This window comes from Pongo abelii, chromosome 4, assembly GCF_028885655.2.
Source record: "Pongo abelii isolate AG06213 chromosome 4, NHGRI_mPonAbe1-v2.0_pri, whole genome shotgun sequence".
NCBI classification, from domain to species: domain Eukaryota; kingdom Metazoa; phylum Chordata; class Mammalia; order Primates; family Hominidae; genus Pongo; species Pongo abelii.
The window spans coordinates 14641875-14664092 of NC_071989.2; the positions used below are offsets into that span (position 1 = coordinate 14641875).

The 22218-nt window shown below is 42.1% G+C and overlaps 1 protein-coding gene across 7 annotated transcripts in view; it reads left to right on the top strand.

Moving 5' to 3' along the window:
- Window positions 1-22218, top strand: part of TRIO (trio Rho guanine nucleotide exchange factor) — a 370719-nt gene that overhangs the window by 132893 nt on the left and 215608 nt on the right. For all 7 annotated transcript variants that reach the window (XM_024247673.3, XM_063724059.1, XM_063724056.1 and 4 more), the window contains exons 3-7: window positions 3793-3907; window positions 10331-10523; window positions 14187-14699; window positions 16480-16602; window positions 20537-20728. In XM_024247673.3, coding sequence (XP_024103441.2) covers window positions 3793-3907; window positions 10331-10523; window positions 14187-14699; window positions 16480-16602; window positions 20537-20728 — 1136 coding nt within the window. The remainder of the gene's footprint in view (window positions 1-3792; window positions 3908-10330; window positions 10524-14186; window positions 14700-16479; window positions 16603-20536; window positions 20729-22218) is intronic.

The following is a 22218-nucleotide window of genomic DNA, read 5'->3' on the forward strand; positions in this document are numbered from 1 at the left end:
AGAGATTTCCTTGGCAAAGGCTGCTTTTTATTGTCAGTGTGAATTAGACTGTTCCTTGGGAGTTGGGAGTGGGAGGTTGGACAGCGGCTAAAGAATAGTTTCAATTGAAACAAGGGCCATGGAGAGATAGATACAGTTGGTTTGTTGAAATTTACATTTTACTCCTCAAAGCAAGCATGGCTTTCTTGCAAGTTCTTTCTAAATAAGTGAAAGGTGAGCTTCTAATTCATTTAAAGAGAAAGAGGTGATTGTGAATCTAGCTGTTTCTGTGGTCATCCTGGGCCACATTGCTTGAGAGACCAAGTCTCCTGGAGTTTTAAGAAGAGGGAAATGAGGTCTCAGGGTTTAAGGAAGTAAGTGTCACACAGACATGTATAGCTATAGTGTAGGACCCTTCCAGCCTTCTTTCTATTATTAAAATAAACCTCAGTTCCCTTATCATCCATAGGATATCCATCAGGCATTGCTGCTAACTGATACCTGATAGGAAGTATTTTTAGTTAATGTTGTGTGGAATATGGAAAAATAATCCATTCAGCAAATGCCAGTCTCACTGGGCATGGAGAGCATTGTGTATTCTTAAATCAGCGAATGGAACAAAGATGTCTGCCCTCATGGAGCTTATGTTCTAGTGGAGGAGACAGATAGACAAAAAGAATATGTAAATTGCATCATTTCCTAGAAGGTAAGAAGTGCCTTAGAGAAATAAGATTGGGTATAGGAGAGGATGCAGGTTTATGTGAACTGAAAGTAAAACACCATCATTATAAACAAAAACTTTTTTTTTGTTTTTGTTTTTGTTTTGTTTTGTTTTTTGCTTTTTGACTAAGGCAGCATTTGGATAAGCAGATAATCAATGAGCTGTTGTTTGGTTACAGACATGAAAAGCTTCCATACATAGACATCCTGTGATGCTGGCAGCATTTCCTGTCCTTTTCATTTCATTGTAGAAACTAAGGCACTGATTTCCTGTCTATAAAATGAGGCTGACATCTGTCCCGCCTGCCTCACCATGTGGCTTAGGGTTGATAACACACACATATGAGTGTATCTAATAGGTGAAGTTTTTATGAACTGCAGTGCTGTTATTTTTACTAGTTTAGGAACAAGAACAGAACTTTGCATTTGTGACTTTTCTGCCTTATACCCAGATGCTATTTTCATTTGGGTACTTCCTCTGATGTTGGAAACCAACCTAAATCTTGGGGAACAGAATTAAACAGACACCTGTGTAGTTGATTTTAAGCTCCTTGAGGTTTAGCGACCATGTTCCTCTGAACTATACTTCATCCTTTCTAAGATTTTTTCTTCATAACTCCCTGAGGAGGAGTCAGCAGAAAGTGATCATTAACTGTGTTACACCATCTATTGGAAGGTGCACCCTTAGCAGGGAGATTAGCATGTGAAAAGATTCTTACTTCACAAATGATTTTTGACAAAATTGTAAAAATATCCCAGTGAATTTTCTGAAGTTATTTTCTAGGAAAAGGAAAAGTGAAAATGTTTCCTCTATCTTAAAATTCAGATTCAGGTGTCTATAAGCTTTTCTTAGGACATGACTCAGTGCCTAAGCGGATGAACTTGATAGCAAGTCTTAGGATACTGCTCGCTAGTGCTACCAGCCTGGGAGAAATCTTTGTAGTTGAAAGTTGGAAAAGTGTAGTAAGGGCCATCAAAACTTCTGCACAGAGCTGCCTTTGGTTCTCAGGTCTGGGGTGATCAGAATGGCCATGCGCATTGTGCACACCTACTGACTTCCCATGCAACTTTCTTAGATTGGCAGATTTTGGATTCTACTTCTCACACCCGTGGTGGAGCATGCCTTGCTTGACTTGTGAGCTACGGTGACCCAGGAGGGAGGAGAGTGTAATGTGGGTCCCTATGGAGTCAAACATTTGCTGCATTTCAAACACATTTTAAAAATTCAGAACTGTGGTCCAGAAAAAATGTTAGATGCTAGCTTTCTCTTTACCCAAAGTGAGGGGAATGTTTTTATTTAAATAATATGTACTGTATTTTTAATAATTCAAGTTTCTATAATATGTGTTGATCTATGATAATTTCAATCAAGGAGATTGATTCTTTTGAAAAGAATGAAAGGTATTGGGAAATGAAAAATATTGAAATTGTTAATCTGTCTTATCTTGGGGATAAGAGGTATTCCAAAAAATTAGAGCCATTGATGTTACCCTAAAAATCATATCAGATGTTTTAGAAGATCAGTTGATAATGAGCAGTACTGCTCTTCACTTTTAATCGTACTTTTCATTCATAAATGTTAGCCCCCTCAAAGGACAAGGAACCCATTATTTAGTTATCCCTATGACATTTTTACTACTAAAAAAGAACTAAAGCCAGTAGTTCGAAAGATCGTACAATTTTTTTTTGTCTGGGCGAAGACCTAGCGATGACAATGTTGCATAGTTCCTTCGTCTTTATTTAAGCTTTTGGAGCCTCAGTATCTTTGTAAGACTGGAATGATAAAACCTCTTAACAGAGTCATTGTAAAATCACATCAGAAAGTGTATGTAGAGCACGTGATACCCTACCTGGATCTGTTGGTACCTATGATTGTTGTTCCCATATAATACCTAAATTATTGGATTTAGAAATAATTTAAGGCTTTTCTAGATTACATGACTGAACAATACATGTAGATTGCTTTAAGTAGTCCCAATCAAAATGAAGTTTCATTATTATTTAGAATGAGTACGTAATTCCTATGAAGTTATGAAAACCATATTGGTAAAATATGTTTTTAAAATACCATCATCTTCTGCTGTATGTTTGTTGGCTTTTCTAAAAGGAAAGAATCTTCTTTTTTTTTTTTATTTGCTTGCTTTCTTTCTAATTTTAGATGATGATTTTTGGTGCACAGAAAATAATGGAGGGTTTTATATTGTGACTTGAATTTTGAGGTCTCCCGAAGAGAGATCATTAGAGTTCTAAAACTAAATGAAGGATCCACTTGAGAAGGCTAAATTTTCTTTCTCTATTTTCCTGACAACCCTGATGGAAGTAACAAAATAAATGTGACAATTTTACCACAAGCATTTAGTAATACCAAGCTGACTTCATTAGGATTGTATATGTTAACAAGAAATCGTTCCGCCTGCCTGTCTGTCAAAGTCACATACTCTGAGATTTGTACTCTTAGTGTGTGATAGAATTTTTCTAAAATCCTTAAGCTAATTAGCTTTAAAATTCTCATGTGGTTCTCTCACATGCATGTGTGTGGTTCCGTGTGAGAGACTGGCAAAGCTGGACCAGTGAGGGTCAGGTGCCATCCGTCCCCCATTATAAAGTCATCATCAGCATAGTTTGGAGAATGTTCCTTTTGCTTTCCTTTCAAGACTTAGACCCATCTTGTTGATAGGAAAGAAAGAGCTTTGAATGCGGGGCAATGGGGAAAAATGTGGGGGAGACTGACATAGAGGGCAGCTGTGAGGGAGGTGATTGTCTGAGGTGAGTGAAACACATGGATGTGACGACTTTTTATTCTGTCCAAAACATAAAAACTGAAGAAAGGAGCTTTTCCCAAAACATTGGACGAAAAAGACAAGGCCATATGTAGTACCTTCCATGTGGCCTGCAGAGCTCGGACATTTTCTCCCAGATCCCCTAAAGGGATGACATGTCCTCACTGTGCCTCAGGTGAAACAAAGACTTCTGCCCTGTGCAAATTTGTGTAGTTGCTTTAGGAATAATTTTGACAGAGTGAATGGATGATTACATAGGATTTGTGTCTTATCTTGTTTCTGTCTAAGTGTGTTCCTGATGTTTGTTTTTTAGGTGGTAGAGATAAACGTGGAGGTCCCATTTTAACGTTTCCGGCCCGCAGCAATCATGACAGAATACGACAGGAGGATCTCAGGAGACTCATTTCCTATCTAGCCTGTATTCCCAGGTAAGTTCTGCATGGCTTGTGCTTGTCACTGATGTCACATTTACAAGAGATGTGGCGCTATACTCGTTAGAAATCAGCTAAATGGTATCCTGAATTCCAGGCAAAGTAGTATAAAACGAAAATCGTTATCTTTCTCCTTATTACCATTGTGTGACCATTATTGTCTACTGTAAAACTCTTTGGGGAGCAGGGACATGAAGGTAGGTAAGAGCTTTGTGTGTTGACAGTGGATCTGGGATACTCAGCTGGGATTTCAGGACGTGGTGCCTGAGTTAGAAAGCCATCGCTGATGATTCTAATACCGTGATGCAGAGGCCTGGGTGATCAGAATTGGGTGCTGCTTTTGATAATGCATTTCTGCCTTCTTGGCAAACGTTAGTTCTTTAAAAATTGTCTGTTGATATGTAGCATGAAGTTTGTGGGGCATTAAAAATTCTTATTAGCTATATATTGGGCATAGATTTGGGAATCTCTATCAAAATTGAGACTCCATTGGTAATGGGAATTTTTAGCATAGGTGCCAAAGAACACCAAGAACAAGCAATGTTGTTTTCTGGAGAGTCCTCAAGTGGGGAGTCGTGAGTTACTAGGCACTGGCCTGTGTGTATACTTGAGGAATTTAGAATCTGTTTCTGCTCTGGGAATGTATTACTCGAGTTTTATTTGTAGATCTAGCTGACAACTGGTGGAGGAAATTTCCTCCCTGTATTAGTGTTAGTTCTTTCTCACACTGCTATTAAGAAATGTTTGGGACTGGGTAATTTATAAAGAAAAGAGGTTTAATTGGTTTAATGGCTAGGGAGGCCTCAGGAAAGTTACGATCATGGCAGAAGGCAAAGGGGAAGCAGGCACATCCTCACATGGTTGGAGCAGGAGGAAGAGGGTGGAGGTGTAGGGGGTCAGGTGCCACACACTTTTAAACAACCAGATCTCATGAGAACTCCATCAGGGGACCACTAGGGGGATTTTGCTAAACCATTAGAACCCCCCACCGTGATCCAATTACCTCCCACCAGGCCCACCTCCAACACTGGGGATTATAGTTCAACGTGAGATTTGGGTGGGGACACAGAACCAGATCACACCAATTAATATCTCCATTTAATTGTTCCAGTTATATTCTGGAAAATATAATACCACAGTGATATAATCTAAGGATACAGTCATTCCCGGAATAGGAGATTTGGTGTGTGTTGCAGGTTGGAGGGGTGCCTATCTATGAGGAGAGGGTGAGTCCTCAGGTGTCTCTTTTATTCCAGAAAGGCACATACTGAAGGGCATCAGTGGCGGCTGTGGTAGAATGAGAGGAGGTGTTTCCTAAGAGACTAAATGAGGACGTGTGAGAGAAAACTCGGCCATAATATGAACTGGCTAGATAGTAACCTTAAGGAACATGTTGCAAGAGAATGATGTCAGATGGTAACAGCATAATGGGTTTCAAGGCTTGTGGTAAAGGTAATAGATCTACCACAGCACGTGGTTCGCGGCACTCAACCTGTGTAGGTTGACACCATCAGGACAAGGCAGCCATGCCCCTTCCTAACAGGGCTGGCTGTGGCTGATGGCAATCAGCTTTTGGTCTTGATAGTTTGACTTGCTGGGGAAGTTCTTGGGTTTTCTGTCAGAGTATCCTTTATGAGAAAACTATCACTGTGTGGCATCAGCGACTAAGTGAGCCCTACTTATCTGGAGTAAGTTTTCCCTTTCTTCTTCTTCTTCTGGTATTTCTTAGGCAGCTGACCTGTTGAAATCTTAGAGTTGGAAAGTAGTTTAGAAGTTATTTATACTCACTATCATTTATAAATAAAAATAGAGTGTAAACTACTACTTACTAAGCTTTTACTATGTGCCAGGTCTGTGGTAATGATGGAAAAAGAAATACAAAGGGCAGGGTTAAAAAATCACTGCCAATCAAAATGATACTTGTCATATAGTTTAATAAAAACTAAAGTTGAATTTGATATTCACTCGTGTGATTTTAAAAACTTACATAATTTGAATACTATATAGTGGTAACTTTGACAACTTGCTTTTTGGTCTTGAAACCTATGTTAATAGTAAATACTAAAAATTATTCATTTTATTGATATAGAAATTGGTTCAAGCACATTTTGGATAATCTGGATGACCCACTTTAAAAAAAAAACTATTTTTGTGGGAAATTGTGAGATTATACAGAAGTGGAGAGAATAAGAATAATATCATGAACACACATATACCCATCACCCAGCTTCAGCATTTATCAGATTTTGCCAATCTTGTTTTTCTCTAATTATTCCCCAGTGTATTTTATAACAAATCCCAAAGATCACATCATGTCACTCAAAAATACTTGAGTGTGTAGGATGACCCACCGGCCACTGAACAGTCACTTAATGTCAGTACCTAGGTTTGCGTTTGCATTAACTGCAGTCCCAAGTGACAAGAAATGCCATTTTGCTTGTCCTTGATTAATGAGCAAATAAGAGAGGTGGATTAACATGTAAATGACACATTTGCCGAGTGATAATGGAGAAAGATTTCAGAGTAGTCCAAATTGAAAGAAGTGGCCACAAAGTGAGGCCTCTCTGGGCCCTCCCTCCCAGAGTCCTGCAGGCGCTACCCCCAGTGAGTGCGTAGCAGCAGGAGCACTGTTTGGTTTTAACCAAACAAAGTATGTGATACAGATTTTACCAGTCTGTAAAAATCAGCAAATTACTGGTGTGTGAACTTCTTTAGACTTGTGATTTTGCCTATGTGTAGTTCGTAAGTCTGATGGTTTGTTGTAGTAGAGTGGTATGAACACAAGGCGTTTCTACGCAGCCGTACATTTGTGTGTATGTCTTGGGGCCTGTGAGACTTTTTGCTGTGTCCGGTGCTTCCTCGTGCTTCCCAGATTTGAAGGCAGCCCTCCAGCGACTCCTCAGCTAGACAGTCACAGGGCTGCTGTCATGTGTGAAGGGAGAGCTTGGGCCTCAGAATCAGACTGACTGTGACCTGGGACACATGACTTCACTTTCATTGCTTTCCTGATCTGAAAACGTGATAATGGCCTGTACATTTTGGGATCATTGTGAGTATTGAGTACAATTACTCCTGTAATCCTGCATGGTGCTTGACATGCAGTAGGTTGCTCAGATATAGTGCAATAATTTTCTGATTTCATATTCACCCTTCTATTTTCCTTCAATTACTTTCCTTTTGACATGATTTCTAGAGGCAGATCACATTGTTTTCTTCTGCATGCCTTCTAGATTGTCTGGGTCCCGCACAGTTCAGCAGAAACGTGACCTGAGCAGCTGTGAGTGATTTGAGTATTCTTGCTGGGGTCGCCCCTCCCTGCCCTTTTTTTTTTTGAAACAAACAAACAAACAATTGTAGTAACAAGATGAGTTCATGAGATTCATTTGCAATGAAACTTTCCACTAAATGTGTGTAGGAAAAATAAGAAGCAGCAGCAGTTCTTGCTGCTGTCATTGCAAGTCCTACACAGTGACATTAATCTTAGAATCTCTCTCAATGTCTGTTGCTTTTATTACTTGAATTGTATTTAATACTAATTATGTTCTAGAACATTCTGCCTTCTTTAGAATGATTTATAGTTGCTAAATATTAATAGATAAACCACTCTTACTCCTTGTTGTCCACTAATCAAATGATACGAAGATTTTTAATTGATTCATTCATAAATACTCATATAAAAAGCTACTTTCTTCCTCTAGGACCTAAAAGAATTTCTCTTTTTTAGGGACCTGTGTTGAGAGGAGACCTTATTTTTATGTAAATTTTCTTTATCTCACAGATAAACATGAGGCTCTTTGGTAAAAATGCTAAAATAACTGGTTAATAAGTCACATTTCCCAAAGAACAGTGTCTCTTAGGTGGTGGAAGGGCTTGGGGGCCCTTCTCCAGTAGGCAGCTGTTTATTAGGTCCTCGTAAATAGGACCCAGGTTTGGGGATATTTACAAGTCACTGCTGTCTTAATGATGACTGGCTTTTAACTTGATAAAAATAGATGGATTGAAATGCTGTGCACTCCCAGCCCCGTTCATTTGCCATTTTCATTACTTAGGAAGCCGCTGGGTGGGAGCAGTTTGATCACGGAGGAAGGTGAATAGTTAATCCTTCTGTAAACTGTGCAAGCTCAGCGTAGCTTTTGGTTTTGTTGTTCTCCCGCTTATTCCTGTTGTTAAGCCTGGAGTCATTCAGGATTCCTTTTAAGCTTCTTTCAAGTAGAGGGGCTTTGTAGTTCATGTGCATACTGTGTGAGGCCATGTTAGGAGAAAGACAGGCTTCAAGGGAATTTATCTTGATATGGTGAAGACTGATGGTTGCAGTGCAGTCTACCAAACAGCAACTAGTAAAACAAAACATATTGCCACCGTTTTACAATATCGTTTCTTTGGTGTACTGCAGCAGAATATGTGAATCTGGAGTAGAATGCCTTACAGGGCAGCAGGCTTCCTTTGCAGAGCTCTTGGCCTCCAGGCACCTGCCTCTTCCTGCTTAGGCTGCCCTTACCCCAGTGCCTCCGGGGCCCTGGAGTTTCTGTGGAATGGAATCTCGCAGGATTGCAAACCCCCTTAGAGCCCAAGGAAGTCTAGAAGGCTTAATTTCCATGACAGGAGACTTTAGGAGACGTTTCTGGGAGTCCCATTTGCCTCTAGGTTTCATGAAGGAGATCAGAAAACAAGTGATGTTTCTGCCTGTGATGTTACCTGGATTGTAACCCAGGACCTAATTGGGATGTGGAGGAGAAGTGATGGCATGAAGAGTATTTGAACTCATTTCAATTTACATCCCTATGGGATAGTTATTAGAAGTTCATCACATCATTCCTAATCAGTTTTCAGCATTTGGGTGATAAACTAGGCTGCTGATCTGTTTTCTCCTGGCTTTAAACACTGTGCTCCTCTGACTGTGAGCCGCCCTCTGATTGGGTCCTGCTGCTGGGCCCTAACCATACAGGCATTTTTTTGGGGTGTTTATGTGATACACCCTCTTATTGATGTAGATGTCATATGTACTTTGCATTTGTAAAATGTGGAAAGCTGGTTAGTCTGATAGTCTGAATCAAGATACAGAAGGGAATGGGGTGTGTGAGTGTGAGTTAGTGGGGAGGGGGAAGGAAGGCAGGGTTAGGGGAGTGAGCCTATGTAAGAGCATGAAATTGGTTTTAATTTTGAATTAATTTTATTTGCGTTACTTAATGATAGCAATTAGTTTTCCAGGTTTTTAATCTAGACTAGTTTTTTGGGGGGGTAATTATCCAAAGCAGAAAAATGTCAAATGTCTTTTCTACCCTAAGGTACATTTATGTTTGGGGAAAACCACATATGCATATTGAGTACCATAAGGTCCTAGGTATATTTCCAAGAAAGACCTTGTAGGCAGTCGTTACCTGGTTACTGTCTGGTGCAGGCATCAGCAGCCTGCATGGACTCTCAGAGACCCCTGTGTAACAGTGAGGGTTGCAGTTGTTCCTTAGTGTAGGGCCATTCGGAAGCTTCTATCACTGAAGTTGTAACCAAGTGAGATTAAGTATTTTTTTAACCTGTGTTTAAGGTCACCTTGACTCTTGTTGCTCATTTTTTATTGCAGATTTGCATTGTATGTGTTTCCCATGTAGCCAGTGGTTGAGATTTAATAAAATTAGAAGCTGGCACTTTTTTTTTTTTAAGTGCAGTAATGTGGAGAGGAAGAATATAGTGACTCCCAGCACTGCCTTGACATGTGTCAGAGGTCAGCAGTGTTAGCCAGCGTTGCTACCAGATAAACGCTTAGTACAGTTGTGGAACTAGATTAAAACCACAGAGTCTGCCAGAAGGGTGCCAAGAACTCCCAGGGACGGGTGGATGGTATGGAAAACCACTGAGATAGCTTCAGGGCCAGGGATAGGGTAAAGGGAATAAAATGGAACATAAGAAAGCTCTCATCATTGCCAGCCACGCTAGTGGGGAGTCATTTTCAGCACCTGGGGTGCTGGGAGTCCTGGAGTAACTGCCGTCCACAGGTCTCAGACTGTCCCCAGTCAGGGTTTTGCAGGCTGTCAGGGTTTTGTACCCGCCCGATGCTCCCTGGAGACCTTTGCTCGAAGGAGTGACTGGAGGAGTTCATGTAATCAGTTAATGCACCAAAGTCAAGAGAAATGGGCATGGTGACCGTTGTTTTCCTGAAAAGAAGATGAGATGCAAAACCATTAATACAAAATTGAAATCTTAACAGGTTTTGCAGGTTGAACATGAAGCGTGTGTAGCCTGGGTCACTTCCTTTATGGTACAAGGGAGGGACGAGAAGGAGCTGAGCACAGTGTGCTCCTTCCCCTGCCTCCACACGTGTCTGGCAGGGGAGGGAAGCTGGGTCTGTGGCACCCAGTGGGACTCTGACCAGACAGAGTGGCAAGAGATGTAACCCGTCTTCAGCCATGTTTTCTTTCTCTGCAGCGAGGAGGTCTGCAAGCGTGGCTTCACGGTGATCGTGGACATGCGTGGGTCCAAATGGGACTCCATCAAGCCCCTGCTAAAGATCCTGCAGGAGTCCTTCCCTTGCTGCATCCATGTGGCCCTGATCATCAAGCCAGACAACTTCTGGCAGAAACAGAGGACTAATTTTGGCAGTTCTAAATTTGAATTTGAGGTAACTTCCCCTGTGTGGCTAGACCCACTAAACAAGTTGGTGTGGTTTACTAAAAGCTATTGAGGCTAATGAGAGATTTTTTTTTTTTTAAACCACATATTAAACAGGAGCTGCATATCTTATGAACATGTGATATGTAAAATTAGTTATTGCATGAAATAACAGAGCTGCGTTCATTATCTGAGTGGATTGTTTTACCCACATGGGCTTAGGTTTCAGTTCCCTTGGGTTGGGTGACGGGCTGTTGAGTTGTGAGGCCTTGGCAGAGAAGCTTGCTGGCTGCCTTGTATTTCACTTGACAAACAGCTTTACCAGGCAGCACTGTGGCTTTGCACAGTGACAGATTCATTCTCCTTGCCTCAGCCCTGGAGATGAGGGAATGTTAGGGAGAAATGCCCAACTTCAGAGTCCCTAAGTTTCATCCTGTCATGGATAATGGAGAGAATGCATGTATTAGGCCTTTGATTTCTGAAAATGGAGATAGTGTGTTAAAAACTGTGCAGAGTCCTGAATTCAGTTAGGCATGGAAGATTGCTGTCTTTCAGTGGTAAAAACAAAACAAAACCCTCAGCCCACTCATTATTTTTCCTTCCTACTGTAACCTCCTCTCCTTAAGCTACCAAGGTTCTGACAAGGCCTTTGGTGCAGTTAGTATAATGAGATGATTATGGGAGGAAAGTGTTCCCGCCAGCATGAGACTTGATTCTTGCTCTATTTGGAATAAGATTTTAGTATTTTCTAATAAGAAATACTTTTTGGTTGAATAGATCGCTTCCTCTGGCAAATCTGCTCAAACGTTAGGTTTCAGTGGATGTATTCATGTATTTTAAGGTAAACAGCAATAATATTAAACATCAGACAGTGTTAATACTTAATCTTTGTTATAATGCTGTACTTTTCAAAGTGTTTGCACGGGTGTATTACTTGGATTTTTAAATTCTTTCCATAGTACTCATTTTTTCTATCTGAAATCTGAACTTAGTTTTAAATTTGAAACTACTCAGGTTTACTACACTCCATCAGAAAGATGAACCCAGGAAGCCTCCTTTATCTTCATAGAGAATAGGAAGTAATTTTGGAGGACAGTTTATTGGGTGTTAATTATTTTCTTGATGCAGAATTGAAAGTGCATTGTATTTAATTATAAGTGTTTTAAGTAAAAATAATGGTCTCGCAATACAATTCATACAGGTTTTTCCAGTTCGGTTTTGATCTCTCCCTCAGGGCTCTTAAAGGCACCAGTTTTTCTATGGAACTTGTTACATTGTTACCAGCCTCTCTCTCTCCGCCAGTGATTGCCTCTGTGGAGATTATTAAAAGTCCAGCAGGGCCGGGCTTGGTGGCTCACGCCTGTAATCCCAGCACTTTGGGAGGCCGAGGCAGGCGGATCACGATATCAGGAGATTGAGCCCATCCTGGCTAACATGGTGAAACCCCATCTCTACTAAAATATAAAAAATCAGCCGGGCGTGGTGGTGGGCACCTGTAGTCCCAGCTACTTGGGAGGCTAAGGCAGGAGAATGGCGTGAACCCGGGAGGCAGAGCTTGCAGTGAGCCGAGATTGTGCCACTGCACTCCAGCCTGGGCAACAGAGTGAGATTCTGTCTCAAAAAAAAAAAAGTCCAGCAAACGAGAGAGGAATGTGCCTATGGTAGGATTGTAGGCATAAGTGCTGGATCAGGAGTCATCCCTCTTTCTAGCTCTGCTGCCTTCTGCTGTTTCTTTTGCCAGCCAGCACGCCAGACCAGCCCTTCTTGTTTTCTCTTTTGGTTCTAGGTCACAACTCTTTCTCCTTCACCTTTGTCTTTGCATTTAATCATCCCCCTCCATGTTTTCCTTGAGGCATATTAATATTAATCTGCTTCACATCATGATAAGGTGAGGTTAAGATTTCTTGCCGAGGCCAAGCACAGTGGCTCATGCCTGTACTCCCAGCAATTTGAGATTCTAAGGGAGGAGGACTGCTTGAGGCTGGGAGTTCGAGCCCAGCCTGAGAAACTTAGCAAGAGCCTGTCTCTATATTTTGTTTTAAAAATTAGCCAGGTGTGGCCAGGCGCGGTGGCTCACGCCTGTAATCCCAGCACTTTGGAAGGCCGAGGTGGGCAGATCACAAGGTCAGGAGTTCGAGACAACCTGGCCAACATGGTGAAACTGCATCTCTACTAAAAATACAAAAATTAGCTGAGCGTGGTGGCAGTCACCTGTAATCCCAGCTACTCGGGAGGCTGAGGCAGGAGAATTGCTTGAAATCGGAAGGCGTAGGTTGCAGTGAGCTGAGGTTGCACCACTGCACTCCAGCATGGGCAACAAGAGCAAAACTCTGTCTCAAAAAAAAAAAAAAAAAAAAATCACCAGGTGTGGTGGCACACCTGTAATTCCAGCTACTCGAGAGGCTTAAGATGGGAGGATGGCTTGAGCCCAGGAATTTAAGCTTACAGTGTGCAGTGATCGCCACACTCTACTCCAGTCTGGAAGACAGAGCATGACCCTTTTTTACTTTTTTTTTAAAAAAAGGCCGTGTACGATGTCTCATGCCTGTAATACCAGCACTTTGGGAGGCTGAAGTGGGTGGATCATTTGAGGTCAGGAATTTGAAACCAGCGTGACCAACATGGTGAAACCCTGTCTCTACTAAAAATACAAAAGAATTAGCCTGGCATGGTGGTGGGCACCTGTAGTCCCAGCCACTCGGGAGGCTGAGGCAGGAGATCACTTGAACCTGGGAGGCGGAGGTTGCAGTGAGCTGAGATCGCGCCACTGCACTCCAGCGTGGGTGACAGAGCAAGACTCCATCTCAAATAATAATAATAATAATAAATATAAAAATTTCTTGCTTAGACTGTAATTGACTAAAACTTTGTCACTGTTAAATTGCAATGTAGTACAGATTATATACAACTCTAGGACTGTTAAGAATCACAGCAGATTATTGCAATGAATAAAACGTTGCCTCTGTCCTTAGCTCTGTCAAATGAGCCTCTGCCAGCTGTCTTGCCAACTCTTGAATATTTTCTAAATTTTTCTAAACTCATTCATATCCCATCATCTGTTGTTTGATGGGCAGTGGGGTTAGGCTTAGGCAAGATGAATGATAGGGTGGTCTCGTTGGAGCAGCATTCATCGTTTAATAGGCAGCCCACACGTAATTGAATTTAGAGTGACGTTACACTTAAAAGGGTTTTGATGCCTGTGAGCAAGACGTTTGTGTAATAGCAAGTAGTAGAAAACCTCCACAGAGTTTCTGGCATGGATGAAAAAGAATGGGGAGAAGAATGCATTGATGTAAGTGAAATTTCTGAATTGTTTGCTCTGAACTTGCAATTTAACCTGTTTCCTAGTTTAATGTGTCTGTTATAGTGGGTTAATCTCCATCTTCTTGGAAAGAAATCTCATTTCTGTAGCTCTCATGAAATACACGATTCTACAATTTTAGGTATTCCAGCTGACATATATGTGTTGCTATAATGGATTTGTCTTTCATTGTACTGATAATGCTTCTTTCATCTACATTTATTTTTATGGGGCCAGAACCAGGTATGTTATGTTTTCTATAAATAGATTACTTTAACTTTGAAAACCTGTGACTGAGCATTGCAAATTGCATTATGTTAAAACTATATAAAATTGGTTCATCTTCTCATACGTGATTTTTTTTCCCTTAAGACAAATATGGTCTCTTTAGAAGGCCTTACCAAAGTAGTTGATCCTTCTCAGCTAACTCCTGAGTTTGATGGCTGCCTGGAATACAACCACGAAGAATGGATTGAAATCAGAGTTGCTTTTGAAGACTACATTAGCAATGCCACCCACATGCTGTCTCGGCTGGAGGAACTTCAGGACATCCTAGCTAAGAAGGAGCTGCCTCAGGATTTAGAGGGGGCTCGGAATATGATCGAGGAACATTCTCAGCTGAAGAAGAAGGTGATTAAGGCCCCCATCGAGGACCTGGATTTGGAGGGACAGAAGCTGCTTCAGAGGATACAGAGCAGTGAAAGCTTTCCCAAAAAGAACTCAGGCTCAGGCAATGCAGACCTGCAGAACCTCTTGCCCAAGGTGTCCACCATGCTGGATCGGCTGCACTCGACACGGCAGCATCTGCACCAGATGTGGCATGTGAGGAAGCTGAAGCTGGACCAGTGCTTCCAGCTGAGGCTGTTTGAACAGGATGCTGAGAAGGTAAAGACGGGGGAGGCTAATGCCTCAGTGGACATGGGGGAAGCCAGCGCTGGTGGGTTCGGGTGGAAGGAAAGAGAAAAGGTGGAGAATGGTAAGGCTATACTCACCATGTGTGCTCTAAACCAGCAAGAGTCATTTCAGAAATGGCACTGAAATCTGTTTTCCAGTTTTACTCGTTGTGCAATACAGTGCTGTTTTAGAAAATTTGAGTTCAAATTACTTATGCTTTGGTCTAGGATGCCTGTAAGATAGGAATGATATTTTCACTTAAAAGAGTGAACATTTCAGCCATGCTCATGCCTGTAATCCCAGCCCTTTGGGAGGCCGAGGTGGGCTGATCACCTGAGGTCAGGAGATTGAGACCAGTCTGGCCAAGATAGTGGAACCCCGTCTCTACTAAAAATACAAAAATTAGCCAGGTGTGGTGGCACGCGCCTGTAATCCCAGCTACTTGGGAGGCTGAGGCAGGAGAATTGCTTGAACCCATGAGGCAGAGGTTGCAGTGAGCCAAGATTGTGCCATTGCACTCCAGCCTGGGCGACAGAGTGAGACTCCGTCTTAAAAAAAAAAAAGAAAGAAAGTGAAAATTTCACAGGGTTATGTTATTGACAAAACACCATTCCAATCTATTGAGTATGTTTTTTAAAATCAAGACGAGTAATGTGTTAAAAGTAACAGTTTCTGGGTAATATAGTCGGTAATCACCTGTAGTCTCATGTTTTATTCTTATGCACCAGGCAGAGCAGCTGGTCAAAGTGAATCCTTATCAATTACTGGCTAATTGAATCTTAGCAATGTGGAAACTGGGCACTTACCCGTAGGTATGTGTTGCAAGCCATGAACATGGGTGAATTAATCATTGAGTTTTATTTGAGCTCATTGAATTTTATATAACATGGACAGGAGAATATTTGGTAAAGTAAAAAGCCACATTAGAATTCTTGGATGTAAAAGACTTTTCAAAAGGTGATAATCCAGTGTTTTTATTACTAAAGCTTTTAACGTACCTGTCAGTGTTCTTTTGTTTTAAGTAGCGCCTTGTCTAAGAGACTGGAATACCTTCTTTTCAGTTACTAGAAGACCAGGTTACTGTCACTGGGATTCTGGTTCAAGTCTTGGTAGCAATGCTAATTGATGATAGTCATCTATATTTTCTTAAATGTTTTCATTGCAAATGTCTCAATTGACATCCTTGTCCAAGTAACATCTATATTGAACCTTAAGGGGGACATCATTGTTAGTTTTTCCCACCTTTTTTATTTTTATAGTAAATTTTATGTTTTTACAATCTGCACAGGTGTCTGTGTACTTCTTGATCAAACAGTGGAATCTTTTAGTCATTGATATTTCTGTCAGTAACCTGTGGGCACAGCAGAACCCATCCAGAGACCCATAAGTTCCTAATTTCACCCTAACGGGTCTTTAATTGAAGCTCACTATGGCAAATTAAGTAGTTCAGCGTGGCAGGGAGACTGGGCTGAGAGTCAGAGGATCAGAGTTTTTAATCAGCCTGGGGGATTAGAGTAACTCTCTTTACTGATCTGCTTCTTAATTCCTTCTCTGTAAGAGGAACACATCAGATAAGATTTTCTGGTAGGTCCTGCAAGTTCAGAACTGCTGACTTGTTCTTCGAAGTAAAGACTCTTCTGAGAGAGTCAGACAGCGCTTGAAGTTGTCCAAGGAAGGAAGTTGCACTTTCTTGGTACTGCCCCATCTGTGGGCCTGTGTCAGCAATTTCTCTTTCTGGAGTGATTGCAGGTTGTCTTTTTCCTTCTGGTAGATGTTTGACTGGATCACACACAACAAAGGCCTGTTTCTAAACAGCTACACGGAGATTGGAACCAGCCACCCTCATGCCATGGAGCTTCAGACGCAGCACAATCACTTTGCCATGAACTGTATGGTAAGACACTCGGAACAGCTGGACCCTGGCATGTGACAGTGTTTTAGCAAATGGGAGGCATTTGGCAAATTGTGTGCTGGGGCTTTCAAGGAGCCCTCAGAGTGGCTGTTGATTGTAGCAGCTGACCTTCACATGGAGGGTGTTCCCTAGGGTTCCATTGTCTCAGTATCCCACATTTTAAGTTTTAAACAAAAATGAAAACAGGCAAACAGACGAAGCAGTGAAACTTGAACCAATGACTTGGCTAGTTCAGCACAGACACTTGGGATGCCGGCTTCTGTGCTCCGCCTCATAGGAACCCACGGGGGCCCCAGCAAAGCTGCTGGGAGGCACAGTGAGTCCCCCGGACAGAGCGCTGTCAGTTTGCTGGCTGCCGTTCATGACAGCAAAAGGAGCAAGCCCGCTGCTGACCTCAGGGCACTCGCTGGTTCTCCTGAGGCATGAGATTTCCTTCCGAGCTGAGCTGGAGGACTGGGGTCTGGCCCTCAGCCTTGCCTGGGATCCCCTGGCCCTCTTTAAGGTTGTTGCATCTACTACCCTTGGCTGTCGTGACTCCGTCAGGGTCTTAGAGGCCAGATAGGGGGCGACTGTAGGACTACATCACAGAAACCAAAACCAAACCAAAACACTGAATTTTGAGTAGCACTTCTGTTACAGTTTTATAGTTAATGTTACTAAAACTGTATGTTCTATAGGACATTTGCTTGTCTCTGTAGTCTGCGAAGCTTCTAGAAATTTCCTCTTCAGGGACGAGGAGTTTTGGTTTGGACTTTAAGCCAGCCTTGTGAGGACTATCCACTCTTAAACCTTGTAACATTTGTTGTAGAGCATTAAAGCAATATGAACCAGCCTGGGCAACACAGCAAGACCCCATCTCTGAAAAAAAAAATTGAAAAATTAGCCAAGTGTGGTGGTGCACACCTGTAGTCCCAGCTATTTGGGAGGCTGAGGCTGGAGGATTGCTTGAGCCCAGGAGTTGCAGGCAACAGTGAGTTATGATCACGCCACTGCATTCCAGCTTGGGTGACAGAGCAAGACTTTGTCTCAAAAACAAAAATACAAATAAAGCAATATGAAGACAGGGTTTTTGTTTAAGTTAATTCAGTAAGATGCCATTTAATTAAAATATAATCAACTAGGTGCTACAATTTAGGTAGTTTCAAAGATAAGATTTTGCCATATAATTTTTAGTAATAAATGCCATCAAAGTTTTACATCTGTTCTAGAATTTAAAGTAAGAGAATTTCTGGTTCGAATCGTCAAACCTGGGCATAGATAAAAATTTGTTTGTAAAAAATTACTGTCAGTTTTTTTAGAATTTTCTGAAACTTTTGGCAAGAGACCATTCAGTCTGCTAGGCCACATACTTTAAAAACTAGAAATACTAAAATATGTGCTAGAAATGAACTGAAAAATATATTCTCTCTTCCCCCTTTCTTCAGCATTATTAGTGGCAGATTTAGGACTCAAGGGAATAGGAACCGTAGTGTAGAAGACAGGAAAATGGGTTGTGGACGTAGAGGCTTTTAATTCTGACTTTCTTATTTGCCTTGTGACCTTGGGAAGGCTGTTTTACCTCTTCGAGCCTCAGCTTCCTAATCTGTAAACGGGGGGTAATACCTGCCTTCCATGGTATTACATGTATATGTAAAATACAAAACATACTGCTTGACACGTAGCACGTACTGTATAAATGTTAATTCTTACCAGTGATGGTATCAATATAATTAAAGATGCAGTTAAAGCAGGTAAGAAACTTAAAAGTATGAGTTACAGCTATTTTTTGGAGGGGGCGGGGGTTCGAATATATTTTCTAATTTTCTACAATATACTTCTGTTACTTTTCTAAGTTAAACTTGTAATACAACGCATGTGGGTAGCTCGGTGCCATGAAGGTGATGCCTGCTGGGGAGCTTTCTGGACCAGGCCTGCTCCTTGTGTTGAATACCTCCATGAATCCCTAGTATCTGTGGCATTTAATAATGCAGGGCAAGGGTATTTAACCTTCAGCCCCTTCTGCTTGCTATAGTGTTTTGAACAATTTCTGACAAAATAAGGATACCAAATACCAATATGCCAAGTTAACAGCTTTTAAAGAAAGCATATTAAGGTATACCAACAATTGTGCACGTTCTACTATAACAGATATTTGTAAAAATGATGATGATAAGCCTGTAGGTGTAGGTACTTTTAATTTAGGGAATTGCACATCACCATGTTTGTGTCCAGGCTGCAGATTTAGGCTGTATGCCACCATACTCCTTCATGTGTGCTAGAAGTGATGGAGAGATGGAAAAAGCATCATACATAGACTAGTAAAATCTGTTTTTATATAAAAGTAATACAGGAAGCTGTTACAATCTAGGAATGGGTGAGTATGATCAGTGGTTGTCACAATAGAGCCATCCAAAGGGACATCTCTTCTCCATATCCTAACAGAGCGCATCTTGTGCTTTTCCTAACAGACCTGTCGGACTGGCTTTTTCTCTTTTAAGGATATAAAGAAAGCAAAATTAGCAAGTCTAGTTTCTTGTCACTTTACTAGGAGGGAGGAAAAGAGAGAAAGAATGCACTTGGGAATGGGAGGCCTTGCCTTTAATTTACCAGATGCCAGTTAGAGCGTTAATGCCCCACGAGCCAGAGAGGTCACCTCACTGAGCATGGCTTGACTGTTGCAGCCTCTTTCTGTGACTCCAGACATGCGATGTCTGTTAGCTGATTCTAGCCTTCAGATGCAGCCCGGAGATGTAACCCTGAGGCTGGAGTCCTGTGGCTCTAATCCCAGACAGAGGCAACTCCACCAAGTTCTGGTTTGGGTCAGAAATAGAGGGAAAGGATGAATAAAAGAAGATACAAAGAAAGAATGAACAAGTGAGTTCTTTTAGCTGCTTACTTGGGTGGACTGCAGGCAGCAAGGGACAGGAAGGAGGCTGTTGTGGGGTCCCTGTTCGAGGCAGTGGGAGATTGGCTCAGAGGGGTTGTGTGGGAAGCGAGAGAAGGGGGAAAAACATAGAGGAGTTTGGACAGATCAGGAAATCAGATTGGGGCAACATGGAGAGGAGCCAAAGAGGTATCTACGATTTTGGGGGACCCATGGGGAGGAGTGGTGTGGTAACAGTGAAAAAAATTAAAAATACATGAACAACAGCAACTTCGGATTTGCTGAAGGTCTGAATCCCACACCACACCATACGATGCGATACTGAGCCTTAAAGAACTTTGGAGGTAGAAAGGGAAACTCCATGTGAGAGCTTCTTCTGCAAAAAGGGTGGGTTTTTAAAAATCCCTATTTTTGCAATAAACTGATAGACTAGAAGATAGGAATTTTGACAGAGTAGAAAAGCTTTATTTAAAATTTGATCATAGCATTGTTGTGTTTTTACTGCAATTCATATTCCTGGGAGAAGGTGGATCTATTTACAGAATATTTTCTGTTGGCACCAAAAAATGACTTGGGCATATGTAGAAAGGAGAGCTTGCTTTCACACAAATAGCCTTTGGTTGCTAGGTACATGTTTTGGGTTTCTGGGTTCTGGTTAAAAACCGGAGCGCTGGGTCCCTCAGTTCTCCATGACTGCCTGGCAGCAGGCTTGCCATCTGGACCCTGTTCAGTATTTGAAGCCAAAAAGTGAGTAATAGTATATTTGTGTGCACCCACTTGTGTATTTGATTGCTTTGTGCTGAACAATTATGCCTTTCAGCTAGTTGATTTGTAATTTTACAGGTTTAAAAATAGAAATGGAAACCCATACTTCAAGTTTATGGAAATCTAGAGAGCAAATATGTATAATATTATATATATCAGGTGATGCTCCTGGGAGAGATGTGATCACTGGTAGAAGCTGTGTTTCAGCAGGTGGTATCTGGGCTTCTTAGAAGGGAGCCTCCTATTTGCTGTCCCCTGAGGAGCCCTCTTTTCCTGCCCACTTCCCAGAACGTGTATGTAAATATAAACCGCATCATGTCGGTGGCCAATCGCCTGGTGGAGTCTGGCCACTATGCCTCGCAGCAGATCAGGCAGATCGCGAGTCAGCTGGAGCAGGAGTGGAAGGCGTTTGCGGCAGCCCTGGATGAGCGGAGCACCTTGCTGGACATGTCCTCCATTTTCCACCAGAAGGCCGAAAAGGTCAGTGCCTCGAACCCCCAGCCCACAAGGTGGTAACCAGAATAGTTCTTCCTCCATGAATATTGGTGTGTGTGCAAACACTCTTGTGTAGCACATACTGTGAACTCCGCATGTGAGCTCTGAAGTCACTCGGCCCTGAGCTTAAATTCCAGCTCTCTTAGTCCTTGCTGCGTAACCTTAGGCAAGTGACTTAGCCTCTCTGTTTTGTTTTTTCACTTGTAAAGTAGAAATAAAAGTACCTGCTTGAGTGGACTGTTGATGTAAATGTGATGCTAGGTGCCCCACACAGTGCCCGGCACAGTAAGCACTAAGAAGTGGCAGCTGCTCTTCTCTTCCCCTCCTCTGCTGGCTCCTTTTTTCCTCTAATTCCTTGTTGATAGTGCTTTATTACTCCAATTGGGATGCTTTGGTAGCAAGGAACAGAACGCCCATCAGTGGTGCAGATGTCAAGGGTTTAGTTTTCTCACAAACTGCGAAGTTCTAAGGTGAAGGCACCTCTAGCTGCACGGCTATGGAGGGGTGGTGTCTGCTGCCCTCAGGCTTGCTGGGCCTCCCCTCATAGTCGGGGCAGCACACCTCAGCTCCTCCTCAGCCACAGTGCTCACCCTCCGCAGGGATGGCTGTAGCTGTCTTTGCCTGCCACTTTATAAGGGAAACATTATTTCCAGAGGCCCCGCCCCCAGCACACTTCTCCTCAGTTCCCATTGGCTAGTCTTGGGGTGCACATCCATGCCTTGCTGCAAGGGGTAGGGGAAAGGGTGGATCTGGTGTTTAGCCTCCTTAGGGAGGTGCTGCCAGCAAGGGTGAGGGAGGAAAATGGCTTTTTTGGGTACACAGTTGACAGTGTCTTTCATAATTATAAGCTTAGCTACATGGCATCTGACTTTGGCTTCATTTGTTGACAGATGTGCTGTGTCAAAATTTCTAGTTTAAGAAGTAATGGGTAATATACACCCCCAACACTCCCCATACCTCCATTTAAGCAAACTTGCTTAAACAAACGCTCTGAAAGTAGCAAAATGAAAGGGATTTGCTCATGACTCAGACTTTATTATTGGAAGGTGAGCAGCACAGTGAATACCTTTTCAGGATGTGGAGAAACGGCATAGGAACTTTTAACACCAAGAAGACACATATATGGGGAAGAGGAAAGCGGTTGCTTAATTTAAGAGGGAAAAATATCAGTATATCTTCCTCAGGGTTAATTTTTGGGGGAAAGACTGGATTCAGGGATTTGCACGGATGCTTCTTAAAAAGGAAATAGTATCTCTTTAATGTAGAAACAGTCTCTGTTGAAGAGTGAAGAAGTCAATAAAGGAAGATAGAGGCCCCAACTTGCCTAGGATTTTGGCAGGCAGTCAGAATGTTGCACAAGACACTAATCACCAGTGATCTCAACTCTAGAAACCTTTAAAGTATAAAGCAAGAGAGGAAGCTGAGTGATTTATAAAGAGAAACAAACCTTCATAGTACCATGTAAAAGCTGAGAG